The sequence below is a fragment of the Dendrobates tinctorius genome, unplaced genomic scaffold (assembly GCF_039654945.1).
Source record: "Dendrobates tinctorius isolate UK_male_01 unplaced genomic scaffold, ASM3965494v1 ptg000008l, whole genome shotgun sequence".
Classification (NCBI taxonomy): Eukaryota; Metazoa; Chordata; class Amphibia; order Anura; family Dendrobatidae; genus Dendrobates; species Dendrobates tinctorius.
In genome coordinates, this window is record NW_027361676.1 from 47,681,503 (window position 1) to 47,705,861 (window position 24,359).

Here is a 24,359-nt window from a genome sequence, read left to right on the forward strand (position 1 = left end):
CCACACTGCTCTGTGGAGTAACAGAGTCAGGCACTTTGCACTCTTTTCACACCGAGTAACGTTTAGCTCGGTGTATTTATGGTGCTTACTCGTGACTATGCTCTGCCATTGTCCTTTAGCTGCAGTTTTGTCATCACTGCACGCTGGACCCTGGGTTGTGAATGCACCTTAGTATAATTTACATTTGTGCAGCTGCACCTGGCGTCCTCAGGAACGGGCTCAAAAGCCACCATGTGTTAGTGCATGTTCTATCACTAGCATAGTGGGGGGTGAGTTATAGGGACCACACTAGCATCAATTCCTCTATACTCCTGTGACATCTAACAGGGAATAGTTTAGCATGCTCTCAGTTTCTGCACTGCTCTGTGGAGTAAAAGAGTCAGGCACTTTGCACTATGTTCACACCGAGTGATGTTTAGCTCAGTGTATTTATGGTGCTTACTCGTGGCTATGCTCCGCCATTGTCCTTTAGCTGCGGTTTTGTCATCACTGCACAGTGGACCCTGGGTTGTGAATGCACCTTATTATAATTTACATTGGTAATGCTACCTAAGCCCATGTCTTTTTGGGTAGTTAATGGGTCTGTTTTGCCAACCCCAATTTCCCATCATACAGCACCCCTTTCCCTCACTCACTGTGTCTCCAAACCATCAGGAGATAATCTCTTTTCTGGTTTATCTGGAGGGTATGGTTGAGGTACTTTTGGGGATACTGTGGCTATGCCTCCATTCCCCTCAGATTGATTGGGCAACGGGGAGCATTCAAAAATGGGGCAGCTTTTGTGAGAGTCTGTGTCTGAAGGCCCAGGGACTCCCGGGCAATTTCCATGTACCAGCTAGAGATTTAGCCGATCAGCAAAATCCCATCCATGCCTCCAAGTGTATGGTGGCTTCTAAGCATGGCAAATGTCGCCGGGGAGGTGGTGTTAGAGGGGGGGGTGTTATGATTGAGTCACCGTAGGAGGCAAAAACAGAAATGCTAGCTAAGTCCAGAAAACCAGAGAAGTTGGCAGCTATCGGATTGCAGACCCCTGAACCTATCAACACAACTAGCAGTAGCTGTGGGGGGTTCCTACGATGCCCTAGACCCCTCGATCACAGCCGGAGAATTAAATAGGCCTAAAGAAAGAAAGGGGAAATCTAAACTGCCCCAGAGCAGACCCCAAAGCAATAGGCAGCCCCCAACATATAATGACGGTGAAGCAAGATGAAAATACTAACACAGACAGAAAGATAGACTGAGCAAAGAGGGGCCCAAGCTAACTAGATAGAAAAGGACAGGAAGGCTGCTGTCTGCAATCCGTAAAAAACCCTATGAAAATAAGAGCCAACAGACTGACAGTGAAAAAGGCCCTGAAGATGCTAGGCTTCAAAAAAGCTATGTCAGTACTCAGGAATATACTGAAGACAGAGCTACAGGCAAAAGGAGATTCAGCTCACCCCAGCAGGGAATGGCAGAATACTGAAAAGCAAGGAAAACAAAAAACAAAAAGCTAACAGCCAAAACAGAAAACTTAGCTGTAGGGGAGCAGGAATCAGACTGGTGTCCTAGAAGTCCACAGAGAAATCACCCGCAGGGCAGAAGGGCGTCGGCAGCCTTATATCCAGTCCGTGACTCCACTCAGCCAGTCATCCTCATTAGACTCAGGTGCCTGATAATCAGGCTCATTACCTTCCTTTACCAGAATAGGGAGTTCACCAGACCCCAGTGACGAAGGGGAAAATGAACTCACAACAGGGGGGTAATGTTAGGCGCCGGAATTCTCCCACTGCATGGAATAGATCCCAAGCCTTGTCTGGTGCAACCGTCTCCCATTCAGTCACTGGTATGACTGCTCAGCACAAACTCCAGACCCAGTGCCTTGTCAAAGCTCATGCTGCATGTGTAGTTGCTGCTGACTCTCCAACTAAGCCTACGGTGACTACTGGTATGCACATGCAGCATTGTGCTCTGGAGACTAAGTAAGGTTTTCACCCTATTGAGCATGTCCATCATGTGGCGCCCTCTCATTGGTGCTTGGACGTCAGCTGCTCTGGTGAGGTGGCAGCTTCTGATCGGTCCAGAGGCAAGGTCCTGTCTGTCTGGACTTGAGCTAAAGGTATAAAAAGCTCTCAATGGTGCACACCTGTGCGCTAGTATCATGGTTATTTGCAGTGTGTGTGTAGTTGGGACAGCTATCACCCTGTGTGCATTGTGTGGTTCTAGACAGGCAGTGTAGGGTGGGAATTTCCTCTTGAACTTAGCAGCTGCACCCAGCATCCTCAGGCGCAGGCTCAAAAGTCACCGTGTGTCAGTGCAAGTTCAATCACCAGCATTGTGGGGGTGAGTAATAGGGACCCCACTAGCGTCAATTCCTCTATACTCCTGTGATGTCTAACAGGGCATAGTTTAGAGTGCTCTCAGTTTCTGCACTGCTCTGTGGAGTAACAGAGTCAGGCACTTTGCACTCCCACAGAGTGATGCTTAACTTGGTGTGTTTATGGTGCTTACTCACGGCTACTCCGCCACTGTCCTCTAGCTGCGGTTTCATCATCACCGCACGGTGGACCCCGGGTCGCGAATGCACCTTATTATAATTTACATTTGGAGCATTCTTCCAATCCTAACATCATCTTTCTGCAGTGTTTGTAACATAAGAAGTGCTACAAAATAGCAGTGTTTTCCCATGTAGAGAAACCAGCCATACGTTTCATTCAGACGTCAATGATATTTCACATACACAAATTATTTTTCTCAGTTTCATCAGCGTCTTCCATCTTATTTTTGTCAGCTTTTTATCAGTGTGTAATTTTTGCCTTCAGTGTTTCATCAGTGATTTTCACACATAAAATTAAATAAATTGCAATGCTTTTCTTATCCATTATAATGTTTATTATAGGCAGTAGACTTATTACACACAGATGGCATGGATGTTCTGTCCGTGATTCTCACTACTCTGTAGACTTACATTGATAATTTTTAGCCGTGACACAAACAACAGTGACATATCTCCCTCATTTTTCTTTTTTGAGGGCACATGGTCCATAAAAATCCAAAGAAATGTGAACAGCTCCATTAATTATAATGGTTTCATATTCTGTTTTTGAAATCTACAGATTTGTGCAAAAAACAGACCTCTGAATGAGAATATAAAGAGTGATTTTCTTTTCATGAGTTAATAAGAATTTTAATTGTGACTCTACTTTAAGGTCATTTTTCTGGACAACCTGTCATGTCTGTACAATAGGAATATCACTATTTCTGACCATTACTTGACTTGTGTCCTGACTTTTGTGGTAACTGTCTCACAAGCTGTTTCTGGTCACTAGAAGATGCAGCACTTGTTTCTCACTGTTTAAGCCTTTTTTCTACATATCTTTTGTCACTTCCTCTGTATTGATTTTTATAGGCAACATGCACAATTTTCTGTGAAGACAAATTTGTAGTCTGATTTGGGCAATTTAAGATGAAAATGATCATTAGGAGAGTTGACAAGGGATTTAGAAGAAAAGAGGCCTTTTCCTCTTTTAAAATATATTATTAATTTACACTGTTTATTTATGATTCTCATTACTATTGAATAATTAACCCCTTTCTAACATTGGGCATAATAGCACACCCACATCAGACTCCCTCCCTTTGATGTGGGAATCAGCACTGTACCCACATCTTTCCTGGCACATGTCAGCTGTTTTAAACAGTTGACATGTGACCCTAACAGGTCATTGGTGGAATCATGATCCACCTGCATCTTTTAACCTGTCATTGTCAATCTCTGACAGTGGCATTTAACTTGTATTTACTGGAAAAGTGCCGATAATCCCACCCATCGGTGACGGCATCACATGATTGCGGGTCACCGATGGGTTGGCTTGACAATCAGAGGTCTCCAGCAGACCTCTATGGTTATCAAAGCTGGATTGCTATGAGTTTCTGCTACACACAGGTGATCTAATCATCGCCTGTGTGTTGCACAAGTGATCAGAATAACGCAGCTTCTAGTCTCCCATGGCGCCTATTGAAGCATGCAAAAAGTAAGAAAGAAAAGTTTTAAAAATATTACAAAAAATTAAAAAATATTAATGTTCAAATCACCCACCTTTCGCCTCATTCAAAATAAAACAATAACAAAAAAATCAAACATACACAAATTTGATATCGCCGGGCTCAGAATTGCCCGATCTATCAATATAAAAAAATTAACCCGATCGATAAATGGCATAACGATAAAAAAATCAAAACTACAGATTTAGTCACCACTACATTGCATTAAAATGCAATAACGGGTGATCAAAAGATCATATCCACACCAAAATAATATCAATAAAAACATGAGATCAGCACTCACAAAATAAAATAAGCTCTCATCCAGCAGAAAATCATGAAAAATGGAGACACTACAGGTCTTGGAACATGGCGCCATTTTTTTTAACAATGTTTGGATTTTTTTGTTTCATCACTTAAATAAAAAAGAACTTAGACAAGTTTGGTGTCTATGAACTCTTAAGGCCCCTTTCGACCATGATACGACCCGGTCAGGATCGCTGGTGCATTGCTAAATGGTCGCTAGTGAGCTGCCAAACAGGTAGATCTCACCAGCGATGTAGCGACACAGCAGCGGTCGTACTTACCTTTCAGACGTGGCGATCCTGATGTCCTCTCGCCCGCGTCCACGCTCGCTCGTCGGCGCCAGCAGGAAGCCCAGCAGGAAGCGCCCAACGAGAAATGGAGCTGCACAATCTTACGCAATCAGCGATAACCAGCGGGGAGCCGGTCGGAGGTAAGTATCACACATAGCGATATCGCTAGCAATATCGCTGCTGCGTCACAAAATCGGTGATGCTTTAGCGATATTGCTAGCAATATCGCTATGTATAAAACCCCCTTAAATGACCTGGCGAATCACATTGGCAGATCAGTTTTAGTATTTAGCGAACATGGTAAAATAAAAACAAAAAAACAAGTGTGGAGTGGCACTTTTTTGCAATTTCACTTGGAATTTTTAACCCATTTTCCAGTACACAATAGGTTAAAACCAATGGTGTCTATCAAAAGTACATCATGTCCCACAAAAAACAAGCCCTCAAATGGCCCTTTTGACCAAAAAGTAAAAAAGTTATGACTCTCTGAAGAAGGGGAGCTAAAAAACGCAAAAACAAAAATATCTCAGGACGTACAGGGCTTAAAGCTGGGCATGCACTCTAAATAGCAATTCATCTAAGTGTTATGTCCTTCGACGAAACCAAAACATGTTTGTTTGAATCAGTGTACACATATATTTCCATGAAGAGCTTGGACAAGTGAATAGGGAACTCTAAAGCCACTTTTTTCCCTGAAAGTAAAGAATTGGACTTTGCTGACATGAGTGACAGTAATTTGATTAATAATCAAACCCATTTTAATTAAAGGTACTGTCACACTTAGCGATGTACCAGCGATCCCGACCAGCGATATGACGCGGTCAGGATGGCTGGTACATCGCTAAGTTGTCGCTAGTGAGCTGCCACACAGGCAGATCTCACCAGCGACATCGCAGAGGACGGGGGTCGCTACTTACCTGTCACACTAGGCGATCCTGCGTCCTCCCGCCCAGCTCCACGCTGGTCGCTCATCTCTCCACAGGAAGCACCGCAGGAAGCTGACGACGAGAAACAGTCCTGGACGTTCTCGCCCGATCAGCGATAACCAGCCGGGGAGCGGGTCGTAGGTAAGTATCAGACACAGCGATGTCGCTAGCAATATCGCTATAACGTCACAAGTTATAGCGATATTGCTAGCGATATCGCTTAGTGTGACAGGCCCTTAAGTGTAGTTTAATTTTTTACAGGAATTATTTTTTAAAAGGTAATGCATATAGCAATCAAATTAAATAAACCGTTTTCTGTGTACTAAAAACTACATTTAAAATGATATTTTGAAAACATAGGCTAACAAGTGATCATGTATCCAGTGTATGCCTTCCATGGTGTTCATGTCTGCATTAAAATTAGAGCATGTTGACAATAGAAAATGAGACAAAGAAGTAGCTTGAAGACATTTGACGTTCTGTAAGACTGCCAAAGTCATTGCCCTTGATTGTCATCTGTGCACTGTTCCCTGTCAGTTTTATCCCAAGAACAATTGCAAACTTGACAGGGAATGTCACCAAGATCAGAGTATAATCAAAATATGATTGTACATGTTTCCAGCAGTCTCATTTAAAGTTGAGCCAGTACAGTTGGCGTAGGAGCAGACAAACCATTTAAATTGTATTTGTCCTCTGTGCTGGTGATCTATTGACTAGAAGTCATATCAAAGGAGGAAATTATTTTTCTACAGTATTTCATTTATTGATCACCTACTAAGCTTTCCAAAGTCTAACATGGCAATGAACTAATTAGATGCGAAGATGAGAGGAAAATATATAAATGTGAAGACTATAAAAACTGAATTTCTATGTAAAGATATGTCAGACTTTTTCTTGAGTCATTTTCCTTGTTTATTTGACACACCTTTGTCAAAATACCACTTGACAGTTCCATGGAAATTATACTGTTGTTCAATTAGTGCCACCTTCAAATTGCTGGCGATACAGCCATAAATTCTTAAAAAAAAAATTCACAGGGGTACAAGATTTTCAGGACTGCCTATCCAGTTAAAGTAAGAGGCATAGCAGACATTAGCAAGCTAAAAATATTTTTTTGTACAAACCCAGGCATCTTTATGAACCTCTAAAATAAAACATGTTGATATTTGAGACAGTTTCTAACAGTTCATAAAATAAATGTGTGCACATCTAAAAAATGATATTTGCAAAGTGATATACAGTATTTATAAACACATGTAGATGAAAATAACTAAATATCAGAACCAATGGAACTAAAATGACATTTCTACAAATGGTACTATATCTGTTTGCTAGCTTGCTTGCTTACTTGCTTGAATACTTTACAATACTGGGGTTGTTTCAATATCCATAATGGTTTAAATTGCAAAGCACTTGTAATAACAAGCAACTTTTCCATTTTAATCTGATGAAAAATCTCCATTTTCAAAAAATGAGGGTTATTTAATTCAGTTGTTTAATGTGTGACCCTGGCCTTACCTGTAGCCTAACAGCGTGGCTTGAACATGTGCTTACCAGATCTTTTAATTTGAGCTTGTAAGCACTGATCTCTAGCTGTATGGATTGCTGGATCACACAATCCAGCCAGCTTTAGCATCCTCCGATGTTGCTATATTACTGGAGAATGAACAGTTCAGGCCAGCGGTGTAACCATTCCACTGACATGAACTTTCAATCTGGATTTCACCTCTGTTAGAGAACAGAAAGGCAGGATGCAGGAGTATTGGTTTTGATAACCACCATCTTGTGATGAAAACATACATAGCTCCCAGTTCTGGAAGATTCACCACCTGTCCTTGTTGCAGTGATACATTGCTACCACTCAGATCATTCACCCAATGAGATGTGAAACTCCTGTATTCTACCTGCTCCTGCACCTAGGTATGTGTGCATCTTAAAGTCAAATTGAGAGGATGGCTTACATTTTCATGCACCTTAAAATGGAAAGCAGACATCCATTTCTGAAATAAATAATGGTGGCTTGGTAACTTGAAGCAAGTTTTAGTGAACATGATAATTTTTTAAAAGACAGTGGACTGTATATGGTGACTGCACCACCGTTAACTTGAGCAGATGAGATCATAGTTGGCACATAATCAGATGATTGGGAGAGTTTGCCCGTTCCCTCAACATATAATCAGTAGAAGAAGTGGTGGTGAATGCTGATGACGATGGCGATGATGACACTGACCATTTAATGCTTGAAGATTCAGCCTGACAAGTGCTCAAGTGGGAGGAAAAGGGGAAGTAAGACTATTTAAGGCTTGCACTGATTGCTGACCATATGGCTTTTCCAAAATGAGCAGTGAATGTTTTTTCATGTGTCAATGGGGAGCTATAGTTCCTAGCTTAGGCGAGCTGGCATATGTGTAGCTGATTTTCCACTTGCAGAACTCTCAGACTGTAAAAACAATCATCTGAAGGCCACATGTAAAAGATCACCCTCTCAGAATATTTCACATGTACAATTTGCCACTAACAGCAAACGTGGCATCACATGCTCAAGAGATAACAACAGGGCAAGCAGATTTTGCCCCAGGTGATCATTTCATTACATTTCACCTGTGCAATGTATTGACAAGGCCAACACTCTCTTCCAATGAAGACATCTATTCCTTGGCATCTCTGATTGTTCCAAGGTCTTGTCCACAACAAAATCATAATCGGCATTTTGTCTGCCTTGACTGAATCTATGTGGAAAATGTCCTTAGTTCCTTTCTCCCATTTCTGATTCTCACCAAGATTTACCCTGGCCTAGATGGCTACTACTACTGCCAGTAGTATCTCCTATCAACACAGCTAACAGAGCCAAAAACACAGTTATGCATTTTAAGTGTTTCCTTCCTTCATCTTCTTTAGCCCCAATTCAAGCAAGTACAATGGCAGACTGTACATCTCTAGCAATAAATCAACTGAACTTGTTCTGATGAAGTTAAGGAGCTAATGAGCAGAACAAATTCAGGGATCTTTGAGAAAATTGAAATTCCACTTTTTCAACAAAAAATGTTAAGGTGAAATGAGCTGTTGTTGGTATCAACATCCTGCTGTGACTGAGACAAATGCTGTGCCAAATATACCATTAAGTACTCCACTTTCTCCTCACTAATACTCTTGCTACAGCTACCAGCCAAAAAAGGAAGAGATGTAGCTTCTGCCCATCTTCTGGTGACAATAAAACAGATCTGACATGCGCTGGGTGTGCAAAATATCTATGTAAAGGACATGTGTTTTATTATTGTATTCAATGTAAAAATGCATGAACCTGTTCAACCTTTTTAGAAAAAGAAAAACTGAAGTTTTCATTATTTTTCATTTGTTATTTTATAAAATATGTTAACACAAAGTTTTATTTAGCTAGATTTCATGTTATAGTAACTGAAATCTAAAGCATGTCTGTTATTTGTGTGCAGAATGCTATAAAGCAAACATAATTGCAAACAGCCTGTGTAGCCTTTTTCTGAAAAAAAGAAAATAAAAATGAAGTTTTAATTTAATTTTTTTTGTTTGTGATCAACCGTTCACATACAGCTTAATAATGAAATAGGTATTCAAATAAAACACTTACAGTAGCTAAAATCAACATTATAATAGGTCGGGTCATATTGACCCGAAAAAGTACATGTGTATAGTAAATGTGATCAGAACAGCAGGGTTAAAGAAGCATATTGTGACCTACTTATCAAATCAGCTAGATAGGGTACTCTTGACAGACATAAAAGCTAATGCAACAATAGCATGCTCATAGACTCGATATGCGGTGTACATGTCTCCAACTTCACATAGATAAGTGTCTCAATTTAGTACAATAATTTCTTTCCAGATTTTGGGTTACACAGGTTTATTCCCCTTCCTCAAAAAGTAGTTTGTCAAAAATAACAAGAGCTTGGAGGCAGGTACTTGACTTCCCAATATGACAACATCACACAGTATTTCCTTGGGTATACGGTTTGCAAATTGGACTAGTAAAACAAGAATGTCAACTTTTGTTGGCCAATGAACAAAATGGTGGCCAGCAAAGTGAATTTTCAAAAATCTGTATTTTAAATAACTGTGGATTTTTTTGTACTGTATTTTCAAGTAGAATTCAAGTAAAATAAATTCAATCATCTCTAGTGTCTCTATTTTACTAAAGCTATGACATATATATTTATTTCTGTTTTAGACCCAAAGCTCATAATAACTGATAATAAAAAAGAACTTGGGAAACAGTTTAGTTTGCATTATTACCAAATGTTTCTCTAACTCACAGTCATTTTTATAGGAATTGAAGAACTATCGTAATTAACTGCTTCCAAAACGCCACATTTAGTGGATGGTGCTTGGAGTGGATTATTCCATTATCAGTCATGAAAAGCCAAAATATAACTTTTTAATTGACACTTTTGCAAAAATCATATGAGAAATACAATTTACATGTACATAGAAGTTGCTATGAATGTGAGTTACCATACTTCCATTGTCAGTAGATTTTTTTGTAAAACCATTTTTAAGCAAAATGTATTATAATTTTATATTATTATATTAATAATATAAACAAAACAAATCATTTTATATCATCCATTGTCAGTTGTTGACTAAGATGTTTTGGTATCTGACTTTTATTGCATTCATTCTAGGATGTTCAATGAGGTTGATCTTGATGGATCTATATCTTATTTCAACCTATATTACTTTGTAACAATAACTTTTTGCTAAGCTCCACTGATTTATCCATGGTCAGTGTAAAAGTTCATATAAATGGGCCCAAAGCTTGTAAGAACATATAGGCTGTATGTATTTTACAGAATGTTCTATCCTTGAAATCATTTCAACTAACCAAGCAAAATTAATTATTACAAATTTTGTGAATACATTGAATTTAACTAACTTTGATCTATGTTTTCTCCACCTTAGGTCACCAGTTATGGCTGGCGGATTGTTTGCAGTTGATCGAAAATGGTTTTGGGAATTAGGAGGTTATGATCCTGGTTTAGAAATCTGGGGAGGAGAGCAATATGAAATATCTTTTAAGGTAAATATATAAATATTACTTGAGTTCTACTTGTAATGTTTTATAGTTAATTTGTCACCAGGTTTCTGTCACACAGTCTGATAGCAGCATTGTTTAGCTACAAAGACAGTGACACCAGTGTTGTGTCACTTACTGGGATAATTGATGTAGTTTTGATAACACCACTGTTTTATTAGCTGAAGACTATCACTAGCGGACTAGTACCCATGCTGCCATGCAGTCTTCCATATTTATGAGCTTTCTAACCCCTGTCCCCATAACTGATTGGCAGTTTTATTCCTTTACATAATGTGCACAAAAATCTGTGGTCTAGTTTTGAACTATTTAAACAAAGGTTCACATTCATTCAGACACCTAGTAGATCTAGTCATTTTACAGAACTGACAGCCTGCAGCCTAGTAAGTATTACATCACTGGAATATAGGTATCAGCTCAAATCATGCTGCTCTGAGCTAGAGTATAAAAACCCTGGTGACTAGGGATGAACAAACCCATAGAAATTTGTGTTTGTTGAGTTCAGCCAAACTTGAGTTCCTGGTTTGATTCTGGTACCAGAACTTGACCCTAGACCCAAACTTTGGTGCTCTAAAATGGTCAAAATAAGGGCTAGGGGACTGCAAAAGGAAGAAAAATGGAGGTAAGAGCAGAACAATTGCCCTGCAAATAAATGTGGATAGGAAAATTGCTTAAAATAGCATATAATAAAAAAAAGAATCTTGAGCCAGGAGGCAAAGGACCAAGTGGAGGAGTGTAGCAGTGCCTTTCATGTGTATTTATTGCACTTGTTAATAAATGAAAAAAATGACATTGTGTCCCTATATTATAATGAACAGCCAAGAGAAAGCAGATAGCTGTGAGTTAGTCTTACTATGCTCAGTAGAGGCCAATATCCATGGATCTTCCCAGTCTTCTAATATCAACCCCGAACTGTCAGTTTTGCTTTTGCTGATTATTAAAATTGGAGGGACCCTAAAAAACATGACATTGGGTCCCCTCTATTTTCAAATAACCAGCTAAGGGAAAGCATACAGCTCAGTGCTGATATTATTAGGCTGGAAAGGAGCTTTGGATATTGGTCACTTCTTAGACTAATAAGACCAGCCCTCAGCCGCCCCAGAAATGATGCATCAATTAGATGCACCAATTCTGGTGCTTAGCCTCAGTTGTTCCTGATTGACATTAAAGAGCTTTTAAGAGGTGCACAAAACTCTGATTGACTGCGCTTTTATGAACGCCTAAAATGACAGACACAGCTAGATCCTTGGCCAGTCATTGTCTAAAGTATTTCTAGCTGCCTTATTGTAGGAATTCTGTTCGGGTTCCATCTGAATCACGTATTTAAGAGATTTACATGGAAAGCCCTATGTAAGCAATCAGTGTAGAGTGCAGGAGAAATGCAAGTCAAGCCTTACTGAGATCTTTTGGAGGCAGAATAGCAAATCAACAGCAGGTCAAGCATTGGTTTTATTTATTTTTTACACCATTAATCACATGGTATAACAGGCAACTGTACCTGGAACAACAATAGGTAATTGTTTGATTTCTGGGTGCCATTAAACCATTTTTTACCCATGATTTAATTGCAGTGGTGCCGATGGGAGTAAAAGAGGAAGCCCCCTCCCTCTCACAACCTTCTAAATGATTTAATCACTATGGATCATAGCATCTGAAGGATTAATTCTGATTTTTTTCTCTCTAATTCCCTTAACCTTCTGGCTATTACAGAAACCTGGATCCAGCATTCAGACACCACCGCTGCTGCCGCTCTCCCGTTTGGTGGGCTGAAATTTTCACATACCCCCAGACCTAAGAACAGACAGGGTGGAGGTGTTGGTTTGCTCCTTTCATCACATTGTGCTTTCCAGGTCATCCCCCCGGTTCCCTCACTTACATTTCCTTCCTTTGAAGTCCATGCCATCAGACTCTTTAAGCCCTTCTCCTTACGAGTGGCGGTTATCTATCGCCCCCCAGGCTCCTCCCGCCATTTTCTAGACCACTTCACCACCTGGCTTACTCACTTTCTATCCTGTGACATCCCCACCCTCATCATGGGAGACTTTAACATCCCCATCAATGATCCCCTCTCCCAATCTGCCTCTCATCTTCTTTCTCTAACTTCTTCATTCGGCCTCTCACAGTTTACTAATTCTCCTACACATGAGGACGGGAATACTCTGGACCTGGTTTTCACCCATCCCGGCTCACTGCATGACTTTACTAACTCCCCTCTCCCGCTCTTGGACCACAATCTTCTTTCCTTCTCAGTCAAGAATTGTCTCCTCACCCGGGACACCCCCAGTTACCACACTTATTGGAATACACGAACCATTAATACCCAGAAGCTTATGGACAATCTCCACACATCTTTAACCCCCATCTCCTCCCTCTCCTGTCCAGACTTAGCATTGTCACACTTCAATAATACACTGAAGAATGCCCTAGATCAAGCAGCACCTTCTACACGCAGAAAAACCTGACACAGACAACAGCGGCCCTGGCACACAATGCAAACACGCTTTCTTCAGCGCTGCTCAAGGTGTGCAGAGCGGCAGTGGAGAAAATCTCTCTTAGCAGAAGGCTTCATCCACTATAAGTTCATGCTCAAACCTATAACTCTGCCCTTCATCTGGCCAAACAATCCTACTTCACCCACCATCATCACCTCACTATCCAACAACCCAAGACGACTTTTTGAAACCTTAAACTCCCTCCTGAAACCTAAAGTACAGGCCCCCATCACCAACCTCAGCGGTGAGGATCTGGCCACTTATTTCCTAGAAAAAAATCAACCACATCCATCAGGATATCTCAGCCCAATCTCCTCAGTGCCTGGATCCCCTTCCCTGCCGCACCTCAAGCTCACTAGATATCTTTGAGCCTGTTTCAGAAGAAGAAGTTTCCAAGCTCCTCGCTTCCGCTCGGCCTACAACTTGAAACAGTGACCCCATTCCTTCACAGCTCCTGCAGTCTCTCTCACCAGTGGTCACCCCTCACCTGACTAAAATTTGTAACCTCTCTCTTTATTCAGGTATATTTCCCTCCTCATTTAAACATGCCATCATAACCCCTTTACTTAAAAAGCCATCCCTGGACCAGAACATCACTGCTAACCACAGACCTGTCTCTAACCTTTCCTTCATCTCTAAACTCCTGGAACGCTTGGTCCACGCCCATCTAATCCGCTATCTCTCGGATTACTCTCTTCTCGACCCCTTACAATCTGGCTTCCGCTCTTTACACTCTACTGAAACTGCCCTCACTAAAGTCTCTAATGATCTAATAACAGCTAAATTGAAAGGTCATTGCTCCCTGCTGATTCTCCTGGATCTCTCTGCCACATTTGACACTGTGGATCACCAGCTCCTCCTCACTATGCTCCGCTCTATAGGCCTCAAGGACACAGCCCTCTCCTGCTTCTCCTCCTACCTCTCTGACCGCTCCTTCACTGTATGTTTTGCCGGCTCCTCTTCCTCTCCTCGTCCCCTTACTATCGGGGTCCCGCAGGGCTCAGTCCTAGGCCTCCTCCTCTTCTCTCTATACACTGCCCCTATTGGACAAACAATCAGCAGATTTGGGTTCCAGTATCATCATTATGCTGATGACACCCAATTAAACACTTTTTCCCCTGACATCAACCCTACCCTAATTCAAAATACCAAGGATTGTCTGTCTGCTGTCTCTAACATCATATCCTCCCTCTATCTGAAACTAAATCTCTCCAAAACTGAACTTCTTGTGTTTCTCCCCTCTACTAACCTCACTCTACCTAACATCGAATTAACCCTGGAGGGTTCAACCATAACTCCCAAGCAGTATGCCTGCTGTCTTGGGGTCATATTCGACACTGAACTTTCCTTTACTCCCTATATCCGATCACTCACTCGCTCTTGTCACATGCATCTTAAAAACATCTCCAGAATCTGACCTTTTCTCACCTTTGAAACTGCTAAGACTCTTACTGTCGCTCTTATTCATTCTCGTCTGGACTGCTGCAACTCTCTTCTGATCGGTCTCCCTCTTACCAAACTTTCTCCTCTCCAATCCATCTTGAATGTGGCAGCCAGGGTCATATTTCTGTCCAGCCGCTTCACCGATGCCTCCATCTTGTGCCAGTCATTACACTGGCTACCTATTCGCTACAGGGTCCAGTATAAACTCATCTCTCTCACCCACAAAGCTCTCCACTATTCTGCACCACCTTATATCTCCTCTCTCATCTCTGTCTATCGCCCTACACGTGCCCTCCGTTCTACAAATGACCTAAGACTAACATCCCCCATAATCCGAACCTCACACATCCGTCTCCAAGACTTTTCTCGTGCTGCTCCAGCTCTCTGGAATGCACTTCCCCAGACGATCAGACTGATACTTAGCCCCGACCTATTCAAGCACTCTTTGAAAACCCATCTCTTCAAACAAGCCTACCACATCAACTACTCAGTAAACTAACTTTGCCCTGTTCCCTCCTTCCAAATATTATTCTGAATCTTCACCCTACTATTCATCTGTCTCCACACCCTCCATGCACACGATAACTGCACTTGATGCTTGACTATTGCACTTAAACACACAGGCTGATGACCGGATCATGCAGCTTTATATGAAAATCCCTATTTATTATAATTGCCTGACCTGAATTAACAAGCACTTTTCACCTACTGTGTCCCCCCCCATTTCCTTGTAGATTGTAAGCTTGTGAGCAGGGACCTCACTCCTAATGTCACTGTTTAAATTGTCTTGACTTGTATTGAATTTATTGTCTGTACATGTCCCTGCTTAATTGTAAAGTGCTGCGGAATATGTTGGCGCTATATAAATAAAATTTATTATTATTATTATTAATTATTATTAAGTGCTGATGCTTCAGTTTGACAGACTGATCATAGCTTTTAGAGAGCAGGTGACTGCTGCCAGCATGGATGTAGCTATCACTGTGAGTTTTCATAGTTCAAGTGCATGACAGGTATAGCAGGAAACCGACATTTGTTCGTGATGTTCTATACATGTCATTGGTCATTAAGGTGTTAATTCTGCTTTGTCCAAACTTAGCAACTAAACAAAAATCCTGAAACCAAGAAATGTGTCACAGAATGAAGGATTTCTGGCTTGTGATACATGCAAGTCATATTATTATTATTATTATTATAAGACAAAAAATGCACAATCTAGAAATATAGAATCTAGTATAGGTGGTGCTAGTAACTCTAAAAAAAAGAGAGGAACACTTGCTGCAAATTAGGAACACACACCACCAATGTGATCAATAAAATATAAATAAATAATTAAAATTTGCGCTTAATAATGAACCCCTTTAGCTTCACATCAAGATATACAATGCTCTTTACTGGTCCTCTGGAGTCCAGACATTCACTCAGATTACACCTTAAGGTAATAACTACCTAACTTGGAGCAATCCAATTCATTTGTGTGTATTTTTTAGTTCCCTACAAGCTGAAGGGGTTAATTATTAAGCGCAAATTTTAATTTCTATCTAATAAAGTGAATGTGTTGTTAAAAAATTTGTTGCACACTCTATTTTTTTTTACTGCAGGTGCTTGTTTTTGAGATGTAAACTACATAGCTTTTGTTGTTCTTTCCTTTTTTGTAAAGGCCAATGGGGAGGTTTATTATTTTATTTTAACATTCAAGATAGCCGCATATTCTTTTCCAGGCATGAACATACATGTAACTATTTAACAACATAGCATTTTAGGGTTGCATCTAATTTTTTATGAAACAGGAATAAATAAAAATATAACAAATATAACAAATTAGAAAAAAATAAGATACAAAGAAAGTTAACATTTTGTGTTTCAATAAATTTTTATTTAGTTTTCAAAAAACATTTTTTTAAGAACAGAAACAAGTGCAAGGCGCATTATATCACTTCTGTCACTTGAGTATATTCTATTTAAAGGTTAGGTTACTGTTTTGCAACTATTTCAACAATTTAATTTCTCAAGTGTGTTTACCACAACAATACTGCCATAAATTACTTTCCATGTGTGTACCTATAAAAATATCTATAAACAAAAAGAAAAAAAGGGTTTTTTTTTATAACTGTTTTGCTAGTACAATTCAAAAAGTGCACAAGACAAAAAAATGCTGTTTTTGCCACAATTTCCTTTCCATGCATGTACCTACAAATCAACGTAGCATTTACCGTTACTTTTTTTATCCGACATAAAAAGTGTTTGCTATTTTGAAAACATTGTGCAAACATTATACTTTTTGCATATCTAACTCATTTTTTTAAATTTGGCAACCATACACCCCACAATTATGCTGTGGGATGTAGCAGAATTTTAGGCCAGGCTTTTACCTTCTGGCATTTGTTGCTGTCATCTTTTTTAGCAGAGTGTAATTAATCTGCTTTCCCCAAAAATAAGAAACAGCATCACCATCAACATTAATGGCAGCTACCTTTCTGGTAGTAGTAGTACCAAACTCAGGTCACAATTGCTCTTATTTGTCTCTGGTAAACTTATCAGTGTGGAGAAACTGGAAGGCATCATAGATTATATGTTACATCGTTTAGTCAAAGCAGCATGATGCAACCTTTGACAGCAAAACCATCAGATTTTGGCCACATTCCCACGTACAGTATTTGGTCAGTGTTTTACATCAGTATTTGTAAGCCAAAACCAGGAGTAAGTGAAAAATGCAAAAGTGGTGCACGTGTTTCTATTATACTTTTCCAAATACTGAAGGTGGGAATGTGGCCTTTGTCAGTATTCTGCTTAGTCCAATCCCTCCACCACATAAAACTTAATATTGTACATAGTGGAATTTAATTCCATTAGTGACATCTGTTGCTATTTGCCTTTTAGTTCTTATAGTTAGTTACTTATAGCACTCAAAGGGTTAAAGAAGATTTTCATCAGAACAATTTCTTCCAGTTGATTTTATGGAAGAGATAAAGAGTCAGGTTTTTTTTCTTAGATGCCAAGGAGAAAGAGGAGATCAAGGACACAATTCTTATACAAAGCTGTATTGCTTGCTCAAGGAACAGGGGTGGTAAAAGCACTGGCAGTAGTATTATCACTCCTAGACAGGGCAAATCTCAAGACAGGAATCAGGTAGGTGGGCAAGAAGCTTAGACCATTTCCCACATAGAGGCAATACTTAGACAAATAAAGGATGATGATGATGATGATGATTTTATCCCCTTTACCCCCAAGGGTGGTTTGCACTTTCATGACCGGGCCAATTTTTACAATTCTGACCACTGTCCCTTTATGAGGTAATAACTCTGAAACACTTCCATGGATCCCACTGATTCTGACAAAGTTTTCTCATGATATATTGTACTTCATGTGAGTTGTAAAATTTCATTCAAATAACTTGCGTTTATTTGTGAAAAAAATGGAAATTTGGTGAAAATTTTGAAAATTTTGCAATTTTCCAACTTTAAATTTTTATGCCCTTAAATAACAGAGATGTGGAACACAAAAAACTTAATAAGTAACATTTCACATATGTTTACTTTACATCAGCACAATTTTGGAACCAAAATGTTTTTGTTAGGAAGTTATAATGGTTAAAATTTGACCAGCAATTTCTCATTTTTGCAACACCTTTTTATTTTTACGGACCACATCACATTTGAAGTCACTTCGAGGGGTCAATGTGATAGAAAATACCCAAAAGTGACACCATTCTAAAAAAGTCACCCCTCAAGGTGCTCAAAACCACATTCAAGAAGTTTATTAACCCTTCAGGTGCTTCACAGGAATTTTTTTGAATGTTTAAAAAAAATGAACATTTAACTTTTTTTCACAAAAAAAATTACTTCAGGTCCAATTTTTGTTATTTTACCAAGGGTAACAGGAGAAATTGGACTGAAAAAGTTATTGTGCAATTTCTCCTGAGTATGCTGATACCTGATATGTGGGGGGAACCACTGTTTCGGCGCATGGCAGATCTCAGAAGGGAAAGAGCGCCGTTTGACTTTTTCAATGCAAAATTGGCTGGAATTCAGATCAGATGCCATGTCACGTTTGGAGAGCCCCTGATGTGCCTAAACAGTGGAAACCCCCCACAATAATATTAGGATTTTCAACTATACTATTTCATTAGGATTGTACTGGAATCTGTTCTTCCTTAATGTTTGAAGTATTCTTGCCCCAAGCTGAGCTGAGTGTGACCTGAGCGTAAGTGCGAACTGTGGTAAGTGTGTGACTTGTGATTCAGTGTCTTTGGATTCAGGGAGTTTCCAAGGGAGGTATTACTGAATTGCTGTTATATTTTATTAATACTTTTTATTTATTTTGCTTATCTTTTTGTCTGGTGCAATCCCCATTAGAATGTGCTCCACTATTGCCAATGTCATCCAGTGCACGTCTTGCCGCATGTATGAAATCCTTGAACAGCCGGTCGAGGGTGCATACTGCTGTGCGAGATGTGAGCACGTTGTGCATTTGGAAGCCCAGATACTGGATCTAAATGTGCAGCTGGCAACACTGAGATGCATAGACAATATGGAAAGGAGTCTTCTGCTCACTGAGCAGACGCTCATTGGGATAGATGATGGGGGATTCTAGGTTGGAGCTGCAGGACAGTGAAGCAGCTAACTGGGTGACAGTTAGAAGGAAGAGCACCAGGGAGGATAGTCCTGATCTGGCACACCCCAATAAGTTTGCTAAATTGGCAGATGAGGGGAGTGTTAGTGCAGGAGTAGCACTGCTGCAGCAAGGCATGTCCTCTGAAAGCCAGAGGAGTGTCTGCTCCAGTAAGGGGGGAAATAGGAGAGCAGTGCAGGCCAGACAGGCTCTGGTAGTGGGAGACTCAATTATTAGGGGAACAGATAGGGAAATCTGTCACAAAGATAGAGATCATTGAACGGTGTGCTGCCTACCTGGCGCTCGAGTCCGACACATCACTGATCGGGTTGACAGATTACTGGTAGAGGCTGGTGAGGATCCAGCGGTCATGGTGCACATTGGCACAAATGACAAAGTTAGAGGTAGGTGGAAGGTCCGTAAAGATGATTTCAGGGAATTAGGCTGTAAGCTTAAAGCAAGGACCTCCAAGGTGGTATTTTTGGAAATAATTTCTGTACCACGTGCCACTCCAGTGAGGCAATGGGACATTAGGGAGGTTAATAAGTGGCTCAGGAATTAGTGTAGGAAGGAGGGGTTTGGGTTCCTGCAGAACTGGGCCGACTTCTCAGTTGGCTACAGGTTCTACGGTAGGGACGGCCTGCACCTCAATGGGGAGGGTGCAGCTGTGCTGGGGGAGAAAATGGCTAGAAGGTTGGAGGAGGGTTTAAACTAGGGACGGGGGAGGGTATTCCTTTTAAAGGAGGGGAAGACAGTGCAGATATAGACCTGGGCACAAATAATGAAATTGGGGTGGGGTGGCATGGGGTGGGGTTAGAACAGTTTATAATTTAAGAAAGAATAGAGGTACAGAGAGATACATAAAGTGCATGTATACTAATGCCAGAAGCCTCGCCAACAAGATGGAGGAATTGGATTTAAAGTTGTTGGAACATAATTATGACATGGTGGGGATATCTGAGACATGGCTGGATGAGAGCCATGACTGGGCGGTTAATTTACAGGGCTATAGTCTGTTCAGAAATGACCGAACAAATAAGCGAGGGGGAGGCGTGTGTTTATATGTAAAATCATCCTTAAAACCCATCCTTCGTGATAATATATATGAATCTAATGAAAATGTAGAGTCCCTCTGGGTAGAGATAAGGGTAGGGGGGAATAATAAATTACTGATAGGGGTTTGTTATAAGTCTCCAAAAATAATGGAAGCAACAGAGAATATCCTCATAAAGCAAATAGATGAAGCTGCAACTCAAGGAGAAGTCATTATTATGGGGGACTTCAACTACCCTGAAATACACTGGGGAACCGAAACCTGCAGTTCCAGCAAATATAATAGGTTTTTGACATCTATGAGAGACAATTATCTTTCACAACTGGTTCAGGACCCAAGAAGAGGGGGGGCACTGCTAGACCTAATATTAACCAACAGGCCAGACCGCATATCAAATATAAGGGTTGATGGTCACTTGGGTAATAGTGATCACAAATTAATAAGTTTTCATGTATCCTTTAATAAGATGTGTAGTAGAGGGGTTACAAGGACACTAAACTTCAGGAAGGCAAATTTCCAATGGATGAGAGATGATCTTGGTGCAATTAACTGGGATGATATCCTGAGACATAAAAATACACAAAGAAAATGGGAGACGTTTATTAGCATCCTGAATAGGACCTGTGCACGATATATACCATATGGGAGTAAAAAGAAATAGGAGGAAACCACTATGGCTAAATAGAGCTGTAAGGGGCGCAATAAGAGATAAAAATAAAGCATTTAGAGAATTAAAGCAAGTAGGTAGTGATGAGGCATTAAATAAATACAGAAGATTAAATAAATTATGTAAAAAGCAAATCAAGACAGCAAAGATTGAGACAGAGAGACTCATTGCCAGAGAAAGTAAAAATAATCCCAAAATATTCTTGAACTACATAAATAGTAAGAAGCTAAATAATGATAGTATTGGCCCCCTTAAAAATAGTCTGGGTGAAATGGTGGATGAGGATGAGGAAAAATCCAATATGCTAAATGACTTTTTTTCAACAGTGTTTACACAAGAAAATCCCATGACAGATAACACGATCAGGGTTAAAAATTCTGCATTAAATGTCACCTGCTTAACCCAGCAGGAAGTACGGCGGCATCTAAAAATCACTAAAATTGACAACTCCCCGGGCCCGGATGGGATACACCCCCGAGTAATGCAGGGATTAAGCACAGTCAAAGATAGACCATTATTTTTAATCTTTAAAGACTCCATAATAACAGGGTCTGTACCTCAGGACTGACGTATAGCAAATGTGGTGCCAATATTCAAAAAGAGGACAAAAACTGAACTTGGAAATTATACGCCAGTAAGTTTAACCTTAACTGTGGGTAAAATCCTGGAGGGTTTTCTAAGAGATACTATACTGAAGTATCTGGAGAAAAATAACCTCATGACTCAAAATCAACATGGGTTTTCAAGGGACCGGTCCTGTCAGACTAATCTGATAAGCTTTTATCAAGAGGTAAGTTCAGGACTTGACCAAGGGAAAGCAGTGGATGTGGTGTACATGGACTTTTCAAAAGCTTTTGATACGGTGCCACACAAAAGGTTGATAAATAAAATGAGAACAATGGGGATAGGGGAAAATATGTGTAGGTGGGTTAAGAGCTGGCTCAGGGATAGGAAACAAAAGGTGGTTATTAATGGAGCACTGGGTCACGGTTAGCAGTGGGGTACCACAGGGGTCAGTTTTGGGCCCACTTCTTTTTAACATATTTATTAATGACCTTGTAGGGGGCATAGAGAGTAGAATTTCAATATTTGCAGATGACACTAAACTCTGCAGGGTAATCAATACAGAGGAGGACAATTTTATATTACAGGAGGATTTATGTAAACTAGAAGCTTGGGCTGATAAGTGGCAAATGAGCTTTAATGGGGATAAATGTAAGGTAATGCACTTGGGTAGAATGAACAAGATGTATAATTATGTGCTTAATTGTAAAACACTGGGCAAAACTGTCACTGAAAAATACCTGGGTGTATGGGTGGACGACAAACTCACATTTAGTGGCCAGTGTCAGGCAGCTGCTGCAAAGGCAAATAAAATAATGGGATGCATTAAAAGAGGCATAGATGCTCATGAGGAGAACATAATTTTATCTCTATATAAGTCACTAGTGCGACCACACTTAGAATACTGTGTACAGTTCTGGTCTCCGGTGTATACGAAAGACATAGCTGAACTGGAAGAGAAGAGCAACCAAGGTAATTAGGGAACTAGGGGGTCTGCAATACCAAGACAGATTATTACACTTGGGGTTATTTAGTTTGGAAAATCGAAGGCTTAGGGGTGATCTTATTACAATGTATAAATATATGCGGGGACAATACCAAGACCTTTCTAATGATCTTTTTACTCTTAGACCTGTGACGGGGACAAGGGGGCATCCTCTATGTCTGGAGGAAAGAAGGTTTAAGCATGCTCACAAATGCAGATTCTTTACTGTAAGAGCAGTGAGACTATGGAACTCTCTGCCATATGATGTTGTAATGAGTGATTCCCTAATAAAATTTAAGAAGGGACTGGATGCCTTTCTTGAAAAGTATAATATTAAAGGGTATGTACACTAGTTTCCTTAATATTGCGTTGATCCAGGGAGCTAGTCTGATTGCCATATGTGGAGTCGGGAAGGAATTTTTTTCCCCAATGTGAAGCTTACTGTTTGCCACATGGGTTTTTTTTGCCTTCCTCTGGATCAACATGTTAGAGCAAGTTAGGATAGGATATGGGTTGAACTGGATGGACTTAAAGTCTTCCTTCAACCTTAATAACTATGTTAATATTTTACATTTCCCCATGAGCAGCAAAATAAAATATAGGGAAACATTATTTTAATATTGAAATATAGACTCCAAAAGTCCCACATTTCAATGAAACTCTATTTCCTTTTAAACTGATGAACCCATTAGGTTATAAATTGTAGTTTTTAGCTTTCTAGAGCTTAGTGGATTTTGCTAGTGAACCAAAATTTATCAAACTTTTGTCTATTTTTATTTTCATGCAAAATAACACCTGAACAATAAAGTATATGTACAAATTTAAGCTAAATGATTATATATTTGTAATTGAAGAAAGCTATTGAATTACATTGATATGCAGCCTGCCAATTAAGACTTGACCCATTTCATCAATACTTTAATAATTAACATTTATCTGTTCCTATGAAAATTATAATAAACCTGATTATACATTCTCATCCTTTTTTAATTTATTTTTGTGACCCAACTGGTTGCATATTTTTGGAAGGGCTGCCATTTGAATAAATATAGAATTTGGACTTCATTTATTTCATGCTAATGTACAGTTGTATTACCAACTCTAATAAATTCAGCATTGAATTCCAAATAGCTCAGTAGAATAAAACTTTACTTGACTTTTAGGCTAGGCTACCTTTAAATTGTCCCGTTTGCAATTGTGCTATAATCTGTCATTGACGAGGATATAATTGGAATCTGGTCATCTCCTGATACTCATGAAACCATGGAAACAGTGTGAGAAGTCAGGTACTAAATTATCTGAGTTGGTTTTGTATTGCTGTCAGGTTTCGTAATGACTAAAGTGCCACTCACAGCCAATAAAATATTATTGAATCTAATTAATGGAACCAAACTCTGGATTATTGTCTGTCTTCATTTATACTAAGAAAACATTGTCAACACATATTGTGGATTAATTTTAGAATTTAAAAATATTTATGCAGACATAGAGCCAAGATATTTTTTAAAACAATGTTATTTTAAATTCATATGAGATTAACTTATAATGACTTACAAATATAGTGGTGAGAAACTGAGTGTCATAAAAAAATCTTAATTTCTTAAAGTAGCCTACTTTCTTGCTGTAAATTCTTTTTCCTTTAGTCCAAATCTGCAGCACAAATTTAAGTGTCTCCCCTCATCAAATGATAGGCTAGGTGAAAGAAATTAATGATATCAACCTTCATACGGTGTGTTCTCGATATTTTTTTCATGTTACACCCACAAACTTAAATATATTTTATTGGAATTTTTGGTAATATACCAACATTAAGTATAAAGCATTTGTGACATGTAAAGGAAATAATACATGGGTTTCTAAATATTTTTCAAATATAAATCTAAAATTGTGACGTGCATTTGCATTTAGTCCCCTGCTATCTAATACCCCTAAA

At 39.6% G+C, this 24,359-nt stretch overlaps 1 protein-coding gene across 1 annotated transcript in view; it reads left to right on the forward strand.

Moving 5' to 3' along the window:
- Window positions 1–24,359, forward strand: part of GALNTL6 (polypeptide N-acetylgalactosaminyltransferase like 6) — a 3,047,192-nt gene that overhangs the window by 2,620,174 nt on the left and 402,659 nt on the right. The window contains exon 7 of the mRNA XM_073577390.1: window positions 10,478–10,595. Coding sequence (XP_073433491.1) covers window positions 10,478–10,595 — 118 coding nt within the window. The remainder of the gene's footprint in view (window positions 1–10,477; window positions 10,596–24,359) is intronic.